The 19558-nt window shown below is 42.7% G+C and overlaps 1 protein-coding gene across 1 annotated transcript; it reads left to right on the top strand.

Moving 5' to 3' along the window:
* Positions 1-725: 725 nt before the first annotated feature.
* On the top strand, positions 726-16349 carry IL12RB2 (interleukin 12 receptor subunit beta 2). The gene is made up of 14 exons (XM_053392112.1): positions 726-1171; positions 2066-2180; positions 2666-2853; positions 4165-4307; positions 5603-5741; positions 7198-7277; positions 10189-10405; positions 11055-11252; positions 12130-12231; positions 12321-12473; positions 13219-13353; positions 13910-13997; positions 15270-15369; positions 15711-16349. Exons 1-14 carry the CDS (start codon positions 907-909, stop codon positions 16245-16247), a joined length of 2460 nt encoding a protein of 819 aa, XP_053248087.1. The 5' UTR covers positions 726-906; the 3' UTR covers positions 16248-16349.
* The last annotated feature ends 3209 nt before the right edge of the window (positions 16350-19558 follow it).

The raw sequence follows: 19558 nt of genomic DNA, 5'->3' as shown, positions 1-19558 counted from the left end.
GATGGCCCAAAGTTGTTGAGCGTCTCCCCCCACCCCCTCACGCAGCTGCGGGCAGGAAACACTCCCTAGAGATCGTTTCCCATGCACAGCAGCATCGGAGGAAATTGCGCTCCCGCCAACCGGCTGGCTGGCAGGCACACTGCTTCTCCCCCCCCCATACCAATATCCGTGTATTGGACGACCCCCGTTTTTTGACATGCTTTTTGAGTCAAAAAACCTTGTCTAATACACAGAAAAATACAGTAGTTGTAGAAGGGATCATTTCCCCTTAATCTCCTTTCTTCACAAGAAGCAAGGCTCAGTCCCCCTCCAAACCCCATGGAATCTGGCTGCCCTGAGTGACACAGGAATTCATTGCAAGGGAAACAGACACCTGTAGGTGGGGGGTTTCTGATCGTCTGCCTGAATCTAAACAATGATGGAGGCAAGAGCAGCAGGCATGCTGGTAGCACAGGGTTTGGGGTGTGCGATTAGTTATGTAAAGGGCTAGACAAGAGGACCTGGAAAGCCCAGACCTGTGTCTAGAAAGCACGGAACAAAGTTAAGTGTGGGCGATGGGGATCCCCTGTGACGGGGATGAAATTGATCCCACCATTCTGCAGCTGATCAGTCATTTGAGAGAGGGAGTTTTCTTCCCAATCACAGCATGCTGGATTGGCAGGTTTCAACCTTAATTCTAAAGTTTAGCAGTATATGGTGACAAAAATATCCTTTCATGGGGGGGGGGGGGTAACAGCCGTCAGCATCAGGATGGTTGCTCCAGACACCCTGATTTAGAACACATTTCTCTTACCATATAAAGGCAATATGTGAAGCAATTTTCCATTGCGGTATTCAAAGTTGATTAAGTTTCCAATAAATTATTGCAGCACATGTCATGTTTGTTTCCTGCATTATAGGGGAGGCATGAATGCTAGTGACACAGTCGTGTCAAATGGATCAACTGTGATTCTGTCCTGCTGGCTAAACAACAGTGGATCATCTAGCAATTTGCAGAACAAACATACAATAACTATTTTACACAACCACTCAGCAATAAGCAGCAGCTCTGGCTTTTTGGTCAGTGCTCACATTTCACTGCACACATTTGGGAGGCAGACGTTCAAATGCCAACGGAGTTCTCGGCAGGAAAGGAAAGTGATCGTATGTGGAGTTTACGTCGATGTTGGAAGTAAGGAGGTGCTTTTGTCTGTAAGTGTTTTGCCGGTGTTCACAGACAATATGTGTGTGTGCACACACAAAATATATAATATAACATGGCAGCAGGGATGGCAAAATCAAGAGACTCTGGTGCCTTTCACTCAATAACTTTCATTTATTGAGGAACGGAATGTTGTGTCATAGAAACATGAGGTATTATTCTTTCCATATACTTTTTTTTTTTTAACTGAGTGGGGCTTTTCACAGAGACATCAATGGCCTGCGCCCAGCAGCACAATCCAGCTAGAAGTCAAGCATTTATAAATCCCATTCTCAATCAAAGAGATTTAAGCCAGTGATTTACTTTCCCATTGAAATCAATGGGACATAGCTTGGGGTAGTCATTCCATATTTTCAGACCTGTGTAAAGGGGGGGATCTTATTTTTTCAGCTATTTTATTCTTTAGTAATATTATATTGCGCACCAAACTCTTAGCATAAAAAGGGCATCAGACTCAGGGCATTCCTCTCCCCCACTTTCTTTTTCTTTTTGCAGTAAATTTACTTTTGTGCAGCATTTACTTGTTACAGCAAGAGAGTGTTTTACAAGCACTTTTGCACCAGGCAAAATCTGATCATCACTAGATATCCACACCCCCCCCACATCCCTCTATGCCTCTATACCAGTCATTCATTGATGGACTCTGAATTATGCTTTAGAACTTTGGGTCACCAACACAATCCTATTTTGCACTTAACACTTTCTCCTAATAAAAATAATGAAATAAGCAAATATGAACTCTTTACAAACATGTAATCTACAGGCCTATTTAATTAAGAATAAATGGATAAATACAAGTCCTAGATGCCAAAGGAAGGATTCATATTAACAAATATTAAGCCACTTACGTTGTCTCCTTTTAAGTTCCTCCAGCCCAGCCCAAAAATATACTCTGCATTCAGCATGGAAAGGATGGAAGTACTATTTGCACTTGGGATAAAGGACACTATACCTACCTTGATACTAACTATACATTACAGTAAGTCTCACTTGTGTCTCAGTTTTTACTGTATTCCTGTTCACTTGCACCTGCCTGTTGCCTGAGTTCTTGCTACCTTAACCTCCTAAAGCCCCACCAGCAGCAGAATATTGCACTTGTGCTGGAAACATGTCTCCTTGTGAAAGCATCTGGGTTAGTCCTTCACAAATGGACTTGCATGTATTGTTTTGTACTGTTTCCTTCTAGGATTTTCTTGCTACTTTCTGAACTACTTTGTGGGTTGCTAATTGTGTCATCTGCTATGGCCCCAACTCCTGGACCTAAGCAGCTCTGGGTTCAGATCATGTAATCTGCTAAACAGAAGTGTCAATTGACTGTATATAATATAGTACTGAGCAGTATTCCATTAACTGTCGCACAATGTTTTATGGGTGTGAAATTATTCTAATCTCAGCAACAAAGCAAAATTCTTTGAGGGTAGAAAAGGGATGACCTATTCATCCAGGTTTATCTTTCTATTGCAGGCTAACAAATGGAAACACCAATGAAGCAACAGTATGGAAAGATGAAAGGAATCAAAATAGCTCATATGGCTCAGTAGAGCTCAGAGTGAAGTTGAATTTTCAGTCCACCTATACAGTTGTCATCAATGCCACCAATGGACTGGGAAAGGTTTCTTCCCAACCAATTCAATTCACATTAATTGACATAGGTAAATGTCAGGAATTTGCCTCCATTAAATTCATATTATTTGACTGGCACTCCAAAGGCTTTCTAGAGAGCATTTGTTTGGGTGCAATTTCCTTTCACCCACCAAAAAGCCAATGAAACAAAAGAAACCTGTGCCAAAATTCACTTGGTCAGTGGCAGAGGTGCCAGCTTGAATAAAATATTGGGGGCGGGGCAGATAAGCCCCACCCACATAATCAATTACAAGACACAGCACACACACACTATTTGAATGACAATGCCCGTCAACTTTGGGGTGGCCTGGCCCCCTCAAATATTTTAGGGAGGGCGCGAAAGGATCTTGCCCCCTAGGATTTGGCTCCTACCGTCAGTGGTGATTGTTTGCTTTCTTGTCTAAACGGCAGGCTCCCACTCTATCACAGTATATCAGAAATAGGGGGGTTGTGTGCAGCTTCTGTGCGATAGGACACAATTGTTCAGAAATGAAAGTAAATGCTGTATACAGAGAATGACGTGTTAAACTCGGGCTACAGTTGAGTAGTTAACTTGTGAGAACGGCAGTACTATTAATCAGCACTGACTCACACACGAAACATTGAATCACCTTTTTATTTATTTTTTAAAGCCTTAATTTCAGAGTTCCCATATGAGTGAGTCATGTGAAGAGGGAGGACTTAACGTAGTGGCCATATTGCTTAGCGTGTTTTTGAAAAAGCACATGGTGGCAAAGTCCTTTGCAGTGGAACCTGCCTGCTTCCATTAAAATCTGACGCCCATAAAGAGAAAAAGAGGTGCTGTTTATCTTTTAGATTTGTTAGCCACCTGTACTCCTAATTGTCCCAAGTAGAGATATAGTTAGAATAATAGGTTATCAAGAACAGTGATATATAGCAGTGGGAATAAAGAACAGTTGGAGGTGAAAATGCAGAGGGGCTAATGCATGCCAGCACATATCGGCATTTTACCAGTCAGTCATTTGTATTTGACTGGGACATCTGTTATTTATTTTTGTGAGGGTGTGGGGGGAAGGAGCTGGACTCTGTCCTCTTCTTTAAATGAACATGGTCAAGGCTCCCCATGTAATACAGCTGACCAGGCTGCTCCTAGTGCAGCAACAGGAATGGACTCATAAAATAGCTTACATTGCTGGACGCAATATGTTTTCACGAGCAGTTCCCAGTCCAGTAGAGGGGTCCACAGCTCATTCCTCAAAAAATAAGGATCACTAGTATAAGCTTTCTGTGTATGGCCACTGGCAATTTAAAGAATACTAACTTCTGGGTCTTCATTTATTTCATTTCCTTCAAATGTATTTTTGGTCACCATAAATCAGTGAAGCCGCACGCACCCGTGAACCTCTCAGTGGCATTTGATGGTTTTGATGCAAGAAACTGCAGCATTTCGTGGCAAGATCAACAAGAGGCACAACACTTTAGATTAAGATACCAACCAATGAACAGCAACTCTTGGACCATGGTAATGTTTTCTAAATGTATTCTTGTATTACTAACGTGGCAAAATGGCTTGGTTGTTTACAAATTATCTACAGTAATGTAAATTCCTCTTTCCACACACAACCTAAGCAACCCATACTGAAGGAATTAAGAGCAGAATTAAGTTTTGAATATTTATCTCAGGATTACTAGACTTGGGATATCTCTCAGGACAACCTGCTCATAGATGATCCTGTGTATACATACTTGTTTGAACACTGCAAGGATGAAAAAGAAGCAGCATAGAAAAATATGGTTGGTGTGTACACAACACACACACTTCAAATTCCGCAGTCATCCTAGTTTCAGATCAGGAACAGGCAACTTTTCATAGACTCACAACCCAGTTACCAACTTAGCTCATACTTCTAAATGGATTTCTACTGATAGAAGCAAGGAACCTAGAAGTTCCTGGGCGCTAGGCTCCTCTATACATTTCTTCACCATTTTATAGGCCTACAGATAATATGTAAATCTTGCACTCATAGAGTTCATCATAGTAAAAGCAGTACTGCATTTAGAGAAGGGCTTTGGGCTGATGTCCAGGGCCCCTGTCAGCAGAAGGAAGAGGAGGGCCCCTAAACACTGAAGGGCTGTCCTAAAACACACTTAAGGAAATGAAGTGAAGTCCATTACCATATAAGGCAGGGGTGGCTAACCTTGTCTGGACTCCCAACTCCCATCAGCCCAAGCTAGCATGACCAACAGCCAGGGACGACGGAAGCTATGTGTCTGAAGTGCCACTTTCTAACCACCCCAATGCAAATAGATGCCCCCACCAGGATCATAAGGTCTAAAATTACCTAAATGTACCACCACCAAGCATAAGGTAAAAAATCATGTGATTCTCCAGGTGACAGTGAAAGAAATGACCTCACAACCTGCCGTTCCATTCAACTTTAATGGGTTAATGAGGTGCTAATGGTGCCAACACTGTTAATTACTCCTCAGTTACACACACCTCTGAAGAGACAGGATGAGAGCTTGTGGTAAAGGAAATGCACCATTTGTTCCATTCAGCAATTAGTAGTATACAGTACTGCGATCCTGTATTGACCTAGCAAAGTGTTTCCCAAACTTAGGGTCTCCAGCTGTTTTTGGACTACAACTCCCATCATCCCTAGCTAGCAGGACCAGCGGTCAGGGATGATGGGAATTGTAGTCCAAAAACAGCTAGAGACCCACGTCTGGGAAACAGTGGCCCAGCACTTGGTTTAGAAAAACAGTTTTGATGCTCACTGTATTTTGATGCTCACTGTATTTTCCTTTTCATTCAAGCTTGAAAATATAAACAGCAGAAGATATTATCTACATGACCTGAAGCCAGATACAGCATATGAATTCCAGGTTTCCTGCAGGTTCCTGCCCAACAAAGGATTATGGAGTGACTGGAGTATATTGTTTCAAACAGAAGCAGGTGATACAATTTTGAAATGCCTAGCATTTATTTTTGTACCTATGTAGAAATCAGATAACACATTCATGCTTGCAGCCAAACTATCATCTCATAGGAATTCGGTGAGGAATAGAAATAATATTCATATGGCCTGGAGACCCAAGCAACAAAACAAGACATAAGAAAGAAATATTTTTCTCTGTTCAGTTAAACAGATACACAAGACTAGATCAGAAGAATCAAGGGTCTATAGTGAAAAGCTCTCATAGCAGTCATCACAAATCAGCAACAAGGTGTACATGCAGAATACCCACTAACACAGCAAGGATGCGGAACCAATGTTGTGTGGCCTACACAACAGAACTTCCCAGCCTTGTCCTCTCCCTGCAGGCTCCAATATCTGCCCCAGAGGGTCCTCCAAGCCTCTAGAGCAGATTTTGAGGGTATACGGGAGGCTGCAGGAGGGAAGTAAGAGGAGAAGGTTCCACTGCATGAGTAAGTCTGATTCATACTTATAAAAAACATCGTCCGCTTTCCTTCAAACTGGACCATCGCACAGAACCATGCCACAAAGTTTTCATTTCCTCTGTGACTTAGAAAACTTTTAGCAACGATTTGTAGCTATGGCAATTTGTAGCTTATGGTCTTTGATGTCTTTGTGGGTTTCTGTCAAGCACAGAAAGACATTACTATAAATTGTCACCCTTGCATCACTGACCACTAGTGACATAATCAGTTCCTGTCACTGACAGATGCAGGAAGAGGTGTGAACGTCTCCCTCTCACCCCTTTGTGGCAACTGACATTTTATAGTAGTACCTGCAAACCTTTTAAAAGGGCTTGGAATAAATGGAGGATAAGGGTATCAATAGCTACAAGCCATGATAGCTATTGCTGCCTCTGGAATCAGAGACAGCATGCATTTGTGTGACAATTCAACAGTGAGAGAGGGCTGTTGCCCTCATCTCGGTTTAGGGGCTTCCCAGAAAGATCTGGTTGGTTTCTGTGGTAAACAATGCCATAGGTCAGCATGGAGAACTAGCCAAAAAATTGCTCTGGTTGTAGAGGAAGTAATAATACAGTTACCCAAGAAAACAGAGTAAAGATGGCTAAATAAGGGGAGGAAGCAACAACACATGATGATTATGCCATTCAGGCACATCACCTTTCCACTATTCCCCCTACCCCAACCCCGCTTGCTCCAACAGTGACCCAACCACCATGGCATCTTTTGGATGAAAATATTAGCTCCAGTGTCATTTGGCTAGGTCATGGTTATGTGAAGTGCAGGGGGTCTTTTATAGTTGCTTGCCAGGCAACTACACCAACCTACCTCATTCTTCAGTGGGGACCTGCCATTATATAAAACAACTATTCCTTCCCATTTGTTTTATATGTGCTGTCCAATACTTTGCAAAAACCACACCCAAATCAACTAGGCAATGTGTTATAAAGCTCCTTTTTCTCCTTTCATCCAGTACCACTTCAGCCAATTGATGTCTGGTATTTAATGGAAGATGTGTCTTCTGAAATGCAGAATATTACACTTTTTTGGAAGGTAAGAATATCTATGCACCTACACCGTTTTGAGGGTGTTGCTGTATGCATATCTAAACCAAAAGCATAACAGTTCCTTACCCTAATTTAGGGGTGGGAAATCTGTGGCTGCCCAGGTTTTGTTGGGACTACAACTGCCAAGCTGGCTGGGGTTGATGGGAGTTGGGTAAGCGACCCCATTACTGCATTAGAAAAGCAACTCCTCTTCAAAGAGCAAAAGTACATAGCAGAGTTCCCAATTTCTCTGGATCAGCTGACATTCCATAGAATCGTGAGCTGCCAAAGGGTGGTGTAATAGTTGGCCTGTTAGAACTTGGCTGGAGAGACCTGGGATTGCATCCCTGATCAGCCATATGGCATGACTGCAATCCTATGAATAGCTTGCCCCATTGAATTCAGTGGTGCTTTTGGTGGCCTAGGTGTAACTTGTAAAACACATCAGGTTGAATTCAAGGAAGTTGTAGCCAGAAGAGACCCATTAAAATTGATGGGCCTAAATTAGTCATTTCCATTAATTTCAACAGGTCCACTTTGAGCTTGACTAACATGGCATACAACCCAAAAAAAAACCCCCTTTTCCTAGTGGAAATGCAACCTTTGGCTTTTCATTGCAAATGCACAGAAGAAAGAAGTACATAGAAGTACAAAATGCAGAGAAGTACAAAGAAGTGCTACCATTTAAACCACTAACATGTAGTATGAGAATGAGGAAAATAATCAAGGGCTCGGGACTGATTTCTTTTGATGAGGATGCAACTCTAGGTGCCTCCAGATGAGGCGTGTTTAAATACTTAGCATTCATCCTTACTTACTGGCACAAAGTTTACATGTTGGTTAGACTAGGTCTGATCTCCATGAAACACTCATTCTGATTTCTTTAGAAAGTGTTACACATCATCTTGTTGATAATTCATTCATCCCACATTTTCAATGCATTTCCCTGTCACTTTCCAAACGGCAAGAAGTCTTTTCGCGTATGTGGTTTTGCACTAGGGTAACAGAGCACCTGAATCCACTTTAAATGCGCAAACTTAAAGTTCTGGAATGTGCTTAAATCCCCACCTCAAAATATAGGCACCTTTCCTCTAAGCCACTCTCTCCACAAAGCAAACTTAGAAACCATGCACATGCCAGACCAATGAAGGTACATCAGTTGCTCCAGCAGATAACACCATTCCTGCCCTGAGAAAAGGCCATAAGCAAAGTTTCTCTCCCCACATACCCACTTCCTGTTCCACTACACCACTGCCTTCCCTTCATTCCCCTCTGCTACTCAATTCTTAGTACAGCTTTGCTCAAACAAGCAGTTTCTTACCTGTTTTTGTTATTCACACTGAAAGCAGATTCTCATTCATACTGGCTGCTTCTTAGAAGAGAGGAAAGCCATGCTGCAGTTTCACCTGTGCTTTCTTCAGCTTGTGGTATTCTTGGTTCCACCCATTTGTCACCTTTGCCTCTGTTTGAGAGTTAAGAATCCTTAATGAGGCACACCCTACAATTCTACAATGAAATGCACTAGTAGACTATGATGTCTTTCCCTCACATTCCCTCTGAGAAGTTCAATAATGGCAATGTTTTGCTTCATAATACTAGCATCAACACACACACACACAAACACAAACACACACACACACACACACACACACACACACACACACGGTTTCCCCAAATAATCCTGGAATTCTAAGTAGTTTAACAATCAATCCCTCTTCCCATGGAACTCTGGGAACTGTCGCTCTCTGAGGGGAGTTGGGGTCTCCTAACATCTCTCAGTACCCTTCACAAACACCAGCTCCTTGGGTTCTTTAAGGGAAGCCATGATGGTTTAAAGTGGCCTGAAACTGCTTTAAATGTGAAGGGACATGGAGCCTCAATATAAGGGGAATTAATAAGGAGAGTTTGTATTTCATGTGCCCAAGTCTGCTCTTAAATGAAAGTAGCCTGTGCCAAGCTAGTGAAGTATGCTCTTGACTAATGTTTTTTTGTCAAGAGCACTTTGAGAGGGTTTTTTTGGGGGGGGGATATACTTGCTACAATTGGACCAGCCATGGGCCCACTTCACCTTCCATGCAATGCATTGTGGGAGGTGAAGCTTCTTACACACACACTCAGCCACTTCCCTCAAGCCAGCTTCTCATCAAATTGTAGTACAGTAATATAAACAATGAAGGGAGTCTGAGGGAAGAAGAGATGTTTTCTTTTGCCGCGGCAGCCAAATTCATTCTCTCTCAGCTCCAACTCCCCATCTGTCAAATTGGAACAACACCAGAGGGCTTTTGTGAGGGCAGTCTGAAAGAAACCTGCATCTTAAAATGCTGCACTAATACTGAGGGACAGCAGCTTGCTTCAATATGGAAAGCCAAGTACCACATCTGCACTCACCCCAAAATACTAACAAGGATTATTTGAACAAGCCTCCTTCTCTCAGCCTGGCTTCCCTTGGAAGTTTCTTAGACTGACACTTGTGTGTTAGAAAATGCTGTAGAAATTCCTTTTAAGATATAACAAATGGTAACCTCTCAGGAGCTTGTCATTTCTACCCCACCTTTTCTTAAGGCAGCTTACATGACTCCCCTCCGCTCCCATTTTATCCTCACAATCCCCCTGCAAGGAAGGCCAGTTATGCTTGGAAGGGGTATATGTGGCTGGCCCAAGTTCATCCAGAGAGTTTCATGGTGGGGGGGGGGCGGGGGCGGGGAGGAGAGGGAATTTGAACCTGAGTCTCTAATGGCCAACTGAATGAACACTGGCTTCAAACTGCTGCTAAAACTTGTTTCGTGTGTTGGCGTTGGTGAAACATGCAAAGAGAAACATACGCTATTTTATTTTATTTTTTAATAGATGAGTGTATTAGAAGTGAGAAGGAAACATGCAAAGAAAAACATACGCTATTTTATTTTGTTTTTTAATAGGTGAGTGTATTAGAAGTGAGAAGGAAAAGTCTTGAGTATAGAGTGACGTTTTCAGCCCTAAACCAGATGCGTCAAAGAGACACGGGAACAAATTCTACAGTGCAGACCACATTCTCACAAATCATTCCTAAGACAGACTATAGCATTACAATTTGTTCTCACAACTCACGGGGAATATCTCAACCCATTTATATCACTACTAAACTAGGAATTACAGGTAAGACCCTTTCCTCCGATTCATGATTTCAGTATGATTCTGTGTATTACAAAGCTGCACTGGAATGTTTTATACATGTCAAACCATCATTTTAAGTTTATTAGATTTTTTTTGACTCCAGACTCCAGTTGTAAGTAATAGGTCAGCATTGTCCTGAGGGAGGTACACACACAACTTTGTTTAGTTTTGTGTTTAGTATTTGATCACAGGTACCCCTCCCATAATTTCCTAGTGGAAAGAGAAAACCCTTAACTGGCAAGGACTGTGGCATTAACTATGGTAACTATTATGTTCCTGTATAGTGCCTAGCAATTTTAGGTGCTTTATAAATAATGTATTATTGTTGTTACTGTATTTGTTATCAATGGTACACAATGACTTAGAATTACACTTGGGTCTAGGCTAAGAAAGTTCTGATTTAATCCCACTTGAAATCGATGGGACAAGTTAGCCATGATCAACAGAACTAAAGCATGATTTATTATAGTCTAGACTTAATCCATATTGCTTAGTTCCAGTTCTTATTCCATCTCAAGTTACTTTTACTCTTGGATAATTTTGATTTCTGATGTTGTACTCCTGTGTTCAGCTAAGGATTTAATATTTTTTCCTGGTCTCTCTCTCCCTCCCCCCAAAAACTTTTCAAAAGATCTGCCACCCCCAAACCATCTTTCTACTGTATCACTGGGGAACGGAAGAATCTCTGTTGCATGGGAAGCCCCTATTGCACCTTTCCCTTTTATCAATGGATATGTTCTACAATGGGCAGAGCTCCATCACAGCAGTGACTTGAGAACTCCCATAACCTGGCTCAAAATCCCCGTCTCCAATCTCACAGCAACAACAGGTCAGTTGCACAGGAGGAGAGCAGCGGGCATCCGTGTGGGCTTTATTAGGGGGAAGGCTGGCTCTGTGCACCTGGCAAAGGATGGACAATTACAGCTTTTTGGATAGCACTTCACCCCCACACACATTAGGCTGCAGCTTTGCACTGCACAATAGTTCGTTCTGCCTTCCAATTTTTCCAGATGGCAAGAGATTATCTCTTTTGAGCTGCAGCTCTCATCAGTCACTGGAGGCAAAAGAGGAATTTGTGTCCCGTCAGTCTCAGTGAGCTGAGCTCATCTAATAAAAGCAAGCTGCTCAACACCTTATTACTACCAAACTCAATGCTAGCTTTCGGTTCCCTCCATGTCCTTATTATTATTATTGCACATTCAGGATGATTTGTGCTAATGATGCTCTCAGGGTGGGCACACATGATCCCACATTCAATACCGTTTGCAACTGGAAAAGTTTTGGGGTTTGGAAAAGCTTCCTTTCCAGTCAGTGCATAGCCCATTGCTTCCAGCTGAAATGCCATAACTTTTTATATCACAAAAGTTGTGGTTTATTTTTCTTTCGCTTTTGAAGTTCTGTAGCCCCTCCAGACAGCAATAATGTGATAGCATTTGGGAAGCCTCACAGGACTGGCAAAACAGAACAAATCCACCACTAAAGCATTATTATTATTTTCCTTTGTTCCCTGTTTATTCGGGTCATTCCATCTGACTCACAGGAATAGCAGCTTTGTAAATGCAGTGCTCTAAAAACCATGCTTTATACCTATGTCCAATCTATGACTAAATATCAGGTGTTGTTCAGCCCATGCTTTCTCAAACTAGGCTTGGACTCGGTCTCACAATAGACAGATTTGCATCAAATACCATTATTGTCCTTTCTAGAGAGCCTAAAACCTAACACCTGTTATCAAATCAGTGTGTTTGCCCTCTACCAGAACAGAGCAGGAAGAGCCGCTTCCACAACAGAAGATGTATCAGCAAAAGGTAAGGGCAAAGGCACTCCAGACCTAAACATACCTTTGAGACCCAACATAGTCAATTCAGATTTCTCAAGATGATTTCATGTTTTGCAGCCCCATTAAAAGGACCTCAAATTAACACAACAGTAAAAGAAAGAAGCATTTTGGTCTCCTGGCAGGAAATTCCGGATGATCGAGTGGGCTGCATCATTCACTTCAAGTTATACTTGCAAAAGCAATTTGTCATGGTGCCCCCTAAAGTCTACGGTAGGTATCTGTTAAAAATTAGGGCTTGGATCCCTCTACTGGAGGTGGCAAATCTGTGGCCATACGGATGCTGTTGAAACTTCCAACTCCCATTGGCTCCAGCCATCATGGTCAAAGGTGATAGGTGTGGGGGCCTTGCAACATCTGGAGCTGTCCCTCTATGGAAAAAATGGGATCAAAGTTTCTCAACAGAGGAGAGGGGTGCTCCCGTCCCACAACATGACAACAGATGCACAAATCACTTCGATACACTGTTGTCATTCTTTTGTTATAGCTTTGATTTTGTTAATTAATGCTGGGCATTTTACTGTGAAATCACTGTGAAAGCAAATTTTGGCTGAAAAGATATTGGGAGACATCCAGTGATGGTGCCTGCTTGCGTAAGGGGACTTCCAGTTTCTTTTCCCTTGATGCACCCTCAAAACACGCTCTGGAGAAGATCCCAATCCTCTGGAGCAGATTTCAGGGATGTGCAAGGAGGAGCTTACAGAGGGGACGGGAAGAAGAACAATCTCTGCTGCACAAGCAGGAGCCACACTGGGTTTCACTTCAGAATCAAATTAACTGCTGAGACCCTAGGCAGAAATGGTTGGCAGCAGATGGTGAAGCTAAGAAGTTGTAGACTATTGCAAATGCTTGGTGAAAGATGGGTGTGGATGGGAGAAAGTACTTGTGACTTGATACTAGCTGATACTCATATTTCCCTCATTCTCTTCCTTTTCAACCCTCCCCCCACTCCCCACAGATATACCTAAGACAGCCCCACAGCCGTTCTCTGTAAGAAGTGTAGAGCCTGGTGCTGCATATGTTTTATGGATGACAGCTTCCACAAAAGCTGGAGAGAGCCCTGAAGGAAACAAACAAGAGGTTTACATAAAAGGTCATTATGGGGGGGGGGTTAAAGGTTTTGGCTCCATAGTAGTACACTGAAGGCACTTCGAAATTGGAAACCACAGGATGAGCTACTGGCATTGAAGACAAGTCTGGGGAAGAGTTTGGTCACCGGTGTGGGTGGATGTATCAGGTTGGCTCAGATGTAATTCTGCCTATCAAGCATCATTAGGGATGCAAAAGCTGGCCTATACTGAATCAAGGCATTTGTCTAGCTCAGTATTGTCTGTAATGACAATGGCTCTCCAGGGTTTCAGGCAAGGGTCTCTCCCAGCCTTATCTGAAGACTGAATCATCTGCATGCAAATAATTTGTTCTGCCACAAAGTTGTGCCATTTCCTCAACATAGTGAACAGCATCATACATCTGAAATAATACTAGTTCTGCATAAGAATTGCAAGAATTGCTGAACGCATCAGAGAAGCGCATCTCAGATTTTTAGCAATAGGTTAGAGAATGTTTTAAAGCTCCCTTCCCATTAGAAGAAGTTGGCATAATTATGATAAAGAAGTCTTTCTAAAGTAACAGATATCTTGCACTTACAGATGCACCCAGCTGGGGTTCTGCTCTAACAATCTGCATTATTGTGGGTCTTTCCATCTGTCTCTGCTTTGTGCCATCCATTAGGCAAATGTAAGTGAATGCTTTCTTTCTAAACATTTAACAGCATGCAAATGGTATACTGAAGAACAGTAGTGTAATGATAAAAAAATGCATAGTGTTCAGGTTACATGGTCAGGTTACATGGTCAGGCCCTATGCTCATTAAACCCAAACTCCAAATATCCTGTTGGCTTCTCAATAGGTTTTAAACGGAAAACTCCAAAGAGAATAAAAAACATGACTTTTACAAGTTAACAACAAATCTGATTTTGACAATTTCAGTACTTCAGTGCATCTCTGAGGAATACTCTGGAAATCTATGCAACAGGAGAGTGTTAATGAGCCAATAGTGGCTCATAGGCAGCTTATGTCAGGAGATTTAAAAGAGGATACACAGCTTCATGATGTGACCCTCCCCCAGCCAAGAGTACTAGGAGGTAGAAGGTCCAACCGAAGGGGCTCCATGGATACAGCAGTTTCTTGGAATAGGAAGAAACAGCACAGAGAATGGCTTGAGTGTGAAGGAAAGTAAGAAAAAAGGAGAAATAAAAGTGAGCGGCCACAATGTGGTTAAGGAAGCAGAATTAGTGGCAGGGATGGTGTATGTTGCACATATAGATAAGGGGGATATTTTGGTGTGAGTTTCTTAGGTTTAGGAGCATCAGCAGTCCTAAGATAAAGGACCATAAAGGTAAAGGTACCCCTGACCATTAGGTCCAGTCGTGGCAGACTCTGGGGTTGTGGCACTCATCTCGCTTTATTGACTGAGGGAGCCGGCGTACAGCTTCTGGGTCATGTGGCCAGCATGACTAGGCCGCTTCTGGCGAACCAGAGGAGCACATGGAAACACCATTTACCTTCCCGCTGGAGTGGTACCTATTTATCTACTTGCACTTTGAGGTGCTTTCGAACTGCTAGGTTGGCAGGAGCTGGGACCGAGCAACGGGCACTCACCCTGTCGTGGGGATTCGAATCACTGACCTTCTGATCGGCATGTCCTAGGCTCTGTGGTTTAACCCACAGCACCACCCGTGTCCCGTAAGATAAAGGACCATAGCTGAATGCTAACCATAATTACCACAATTTTTAACTTGAATATGATTATCATAAAACAGAGACATAGAGGCCAAGCCGTTTAACTTCATTTGGCCCTGCAGAGACCCCATCAACATAAGGAAAACAGCATCATGTATAAAATCCCAGAATATTGTCCTAGAAACATGTCTCCTTGCATAACTATCTGGATTAGTAGTTCACAAATAGATTTGCATGTACTGTATTGGTTTGTACTGTTTCCTTCTAGGCTTTCCTCACTACTTTCTGTTCTGCTTTGTGGGTGGCATGGGAAAGCTGTTCCAGATCCAGCCAACTCTTCATGTACTAAAGAGTTTGCATCTGTAGAGGTAAGCTTGCCTGTCACTGGTGTCACCTGTAGGAATCTCTTTGCTGATGTGCTAGTTTCTGCAAAGAGCCAAATAGCTGCCTTAAATAGCTGGCCAGCAGAGAAACAACTGCAGAAGATGCAAATAATTTTGCTACTGCCATTAGCCAGCAGGGAAAAAGAAAGGAAATTTTGTTCCTGGTAACTTTCTCTCACACAAATTTCATAGCCAGCTAAATGCTGTAGCAAGTTCCCAGCCACTGTGCAGAATCACTGGCTTTTATGGAAAAGCAGTTTGCTTTTAGGGAAAGGTAGAAAATACTTGTGCGTTAACTGAAATTTCTCCCCTATCTCCTCAAAAAGGGTGAACACAGCTTCTATTCTACACAGTTCCTAAAGAACCAGAACAGCATTGAAGAGCCTGAAACTCTACAAATAGAGGAGGTCCTCATGAAGAGGCAACAGATGCCATCTGTGGATGTGTCCCTCTTCAGACTCACAGAGGAAGGAGGAGGGAGCCACAACTGGCCAACTGCTGTCAGCTTCCAGGAAGAGGATCCAATTGTGAAAAACTTGGACTATGACCCTTTGATCACCAGCAGGACAGATGATGCCAGCCAGCACCAGCTGCTGCCTTTGTACAGAAAGGTTCGACCCGAAGAACCAAGTCAAGGGCAGGGATTTTCAGTGTACCTTGCCAGTCCACATGGCAATGTAACAGTGGACTACTTACCGACTATTTCACCTGCCATTATGGACACTGGTGAAGACAACGGCGAATCTGAACTAAACCCATTATTTATTTTCCAAAGAACCTCTTTTCTACCACAGACATGCCCCTTTGGTGGAAAGCTTACTCTAGACGCTATACAAATGGACTGTGATTCTTTCACAGAGTAAGGCCGCATTCGTGTAACATCTTATCCAGGAATGCTTTAAACTTAATGGGAGTAGACAGGATATAGCACAACAGGCCTTCCTTAATCCCCTCACCACCTTCATGAGGAAGTTCATGAGGGCAAAGTCCCTTATTTAGGTTCCAGCATAAATATGAGGTAGTAATTGCTGCACTAGCTCAGTCACACAAGAAATGAAAGTTAAAAAACTTGCGGTATCTAGAATAAAGTGAGAATGTATATCAAAAGTGGTTTCAGAGAACTGTGGGTTGTAGCCAAGTTAGCCCATTTAGGAAAGGAATTCTGCCTAGGCAGCCAGACTTCTCCCCGTGTGCCCCCATCTGCTCCCAAGGGTTGAGGGAACCCCTAGAACAGATGTGGGGACATGTGGAGAGGAAATCCTGTTGTGCAGGTCAAAGTCCTTGTTCTAACAGGATGTCTTCATTGGATACAATCCTGAATGTGTATGAAGCTCCCAGTTAAAAAACCAAACAGGTTGCAATGCAGAGGAGTGTGAGGGAGATGTTTGATCCCAGTGGGACTTTCTGGCTGTTGGCTCTTCTCAAATAGAAGCCCCCTTCTCTTCTACTCCATTGCATAGCAAGCATCCATTGTCCACAGTCCATGAACAATGTGGATGTTATGCGTTGCCCTTGCCTCTCAAGCCTAAAGAGGTAATATTTTGAGACTGGAAAATCTAAGTCCAGCACAGGCATTGAGGTCCACCATCTTACCAACACAGTTCATTGTCTGAGGATGTATCTAAATCAACATCATGATATTGTGTAATGATTTCCCTACACAGTCTAGACTATTGGGTTTAGATGCAGGAAAAATAAGGCCCCAATTCTTAAAAGGGTTGTGGCAAGAATAACACACTACCAGGATAGGATACTAAAGTGACCAAAGATACAATTATTAACAGATATCCACTGAATATCCTCAGAAAAGCATCACTTTATAGCCAGCTATTATGGTAGTAGCATAATACCATCATAATAGTTGCCTCTCATCTTCTACAGGTTATTAAGACTGCCATCATCTCTTCCTCATCTCACACATGGCAAGGTAGCTCTAGACACTAAAGTGTAGTGATTATTTGCAGTTTCCATTGTAGCAATAATAAAAATCTACCCAAAACAATGTTTTCTGTGTAATAAACCCTCCCCGCCCCCCAACAGTAGCAGCACTAACAAAGAAACAGGGAGAATGAATCAGCACTGCCAGAAATAAATGAACCAATGCAGATTCAGAGTTCATTGCATTAATTAAAAAGTAAAGAGCTAAAAACATGGTTTAATTTTCAAATCCTATGCATGCATTTTCAAGTGATTCTCCATACATTTTCAATGTAGGAAACCTGAAACAGAACCCCATACTTTCCAATAGACACCAGCATTGCCTAGCTTATAAGATCTTCCACAGTAAAATGTGTTTACTAAAACAATCTTACCTTTACAGCATGCTCTCTCTCAATTTTCCGCCTTCTTTAACATTTGCTATTCCTAATTTGCAATTTCTAAATGCTTGTATGAAATGCCATATGGCGAAGATCTCAATGGAACAACTCAGTCTCTGTGACAGTGGAGCAGAAACCTTCATTTTTCTTGCAGACATGAAATGAGTTCTGCAGCTATTTAATCATAGGCACCTGGCAACTTTTGCACAACTTCAGCTGACTCCTGTTGACAGAGTATCACTGCTACTAATTCCTTGAAAGAAAATTCCAATTATTGGGTGTCCTCAGGTAAGGCAGGTGAGGCTCTTATAGTAGTAATGAGTAGACCTGTTATGGCTGCAAAATTCTGAGATTTCTACTTTGCCTTGTTATAAAAAATGTCATTTTGACAAAGCAGCCATTCCAGGTCGCCTGCAATGCCTAAACAATACATTTTATTAAAAGAACAAGAACAAGGTTTGGCTTAAAGCTCCAAACCTGAAAACTTGTTCCACCAGAGGTCAGTTTATTGTGATATTGATGCCTGCTCCCAAGACATACCTTGGTCATTGTGTTTCTCTAGAGCAGGGCTAGCCAACCTCTCCAGAGGTTTCAGATGAAAACTCGTCATCCCTGACCCACTGGCCACACTGCTTTGGGCTGATGGGAGTTTTAAACCACATTACTTAAGGATAATAGTTCCATCACCAGTTAGCTTGCCTCTTGTTCTTTCTAGGGTAGGAGATTAAAGCCAAACTATGGTTTTCTTTGAGTCTTTAAATCTCTTGAAGTGAGCTCATGGGTTGCTCTCCAAGAATAACTGATCGTTAAGAGCAGGTCCTTAAAACAGAGCTTACCAAGTTGAAGGATTTACACTTTTTGTTACACTTGGTTCCATTATCACTCCCTCTATTTCCAATTCACATCTTTCCCAGTCGTCCAGATGTATCAAAAACTGCATAAACACACACACACACACACAGAGAGAGAGAGAGAGAGAGAGAGAGAGAGAGAGAGAGACCGACCCAGAGGCTTGCAGGAATAGGGGGGAAATAACTAGAAAAATCCTAAGAGGGGGAACCCCAGAAGCAGCCCAATGAGGACTTAAGAGGGCATGGAGTCAGGTGTGTGTGAAAACAGGTTGGAGGGGGAAAGGCATGCAGTGACTGGAAAATGAAAGCTGAGGAAGAGACTTATCACAATGTAGACAGAATCAGCTCATTGTCTGGATAGTCCTGTTTAACAATGAGAAGCTATTTTTAAATGTTCGCAAGGACAAAGTGAGAGCTATTCACATAAATCGGTGGAGAAATTGAACATTTTAAGGTAGCTGGGATTGGATGTGTGTGCTAACCTCACCCAAAAGCACCGGGGTGTGTGTGTGTGTGTGTGTGTTCAAAGCTGCCTAGTGAGAACAGTACAAGCTCGTGGGGAAAGGGAACTATGGACTATAGAATGGAGTGACTGGAACTTTGAACAAAAGCACTTCATACTGCAACATATTGTTACAGGGCTCCCAGTTCCGACTGCCAGTCCTTGCATAACCAAACTGACCACCAATGCACAAGGGATGAGTGTAAGCAGACTTGGGGGAACCCAGGATTTGGAAACACTACAAAAGGTCTGTAAGGGGGGGGACCCCGAGGGAGGAGTAGAATGCAGCAGCTGGAATCCTGAACAGCAGCACCTCATGTTGCAATGTCTTGTTAGAGGCTCCATGGGTCTCTGCTAGTGCAAGATGACCAGGTTAAAATGGTAGTAAGATGACAAGCTGCTACACTGGGGGGCCTTCCAGCACAACAGAAGTGGTATTGGGGGAACCTGCAGAAGGAGGAATCTGCAAAAATCACACATCGCTCCAGTGGGGAGTTACAACT

This window comes from Podarcis raffonei, chromosome 6 (genome assembly GCF_027172205.1).
Source record: "Podarcis raffonei isolate rPodRaf1 chromosome 6, rPodRaf1.pri, whole genome shotgun sequence".
Taxonomy (NCBI): Eukaryota; Metazoa; Chordata; class Lepidosauria; order Squamata; family Lacertidae; genus Podarcis; species Podarcis raffonei.
The sequence above is the reverse complement of the archived record's forward strand: the minus strand, read 5'-3'. Positions and strand labels throughout refer to the sequence as shown.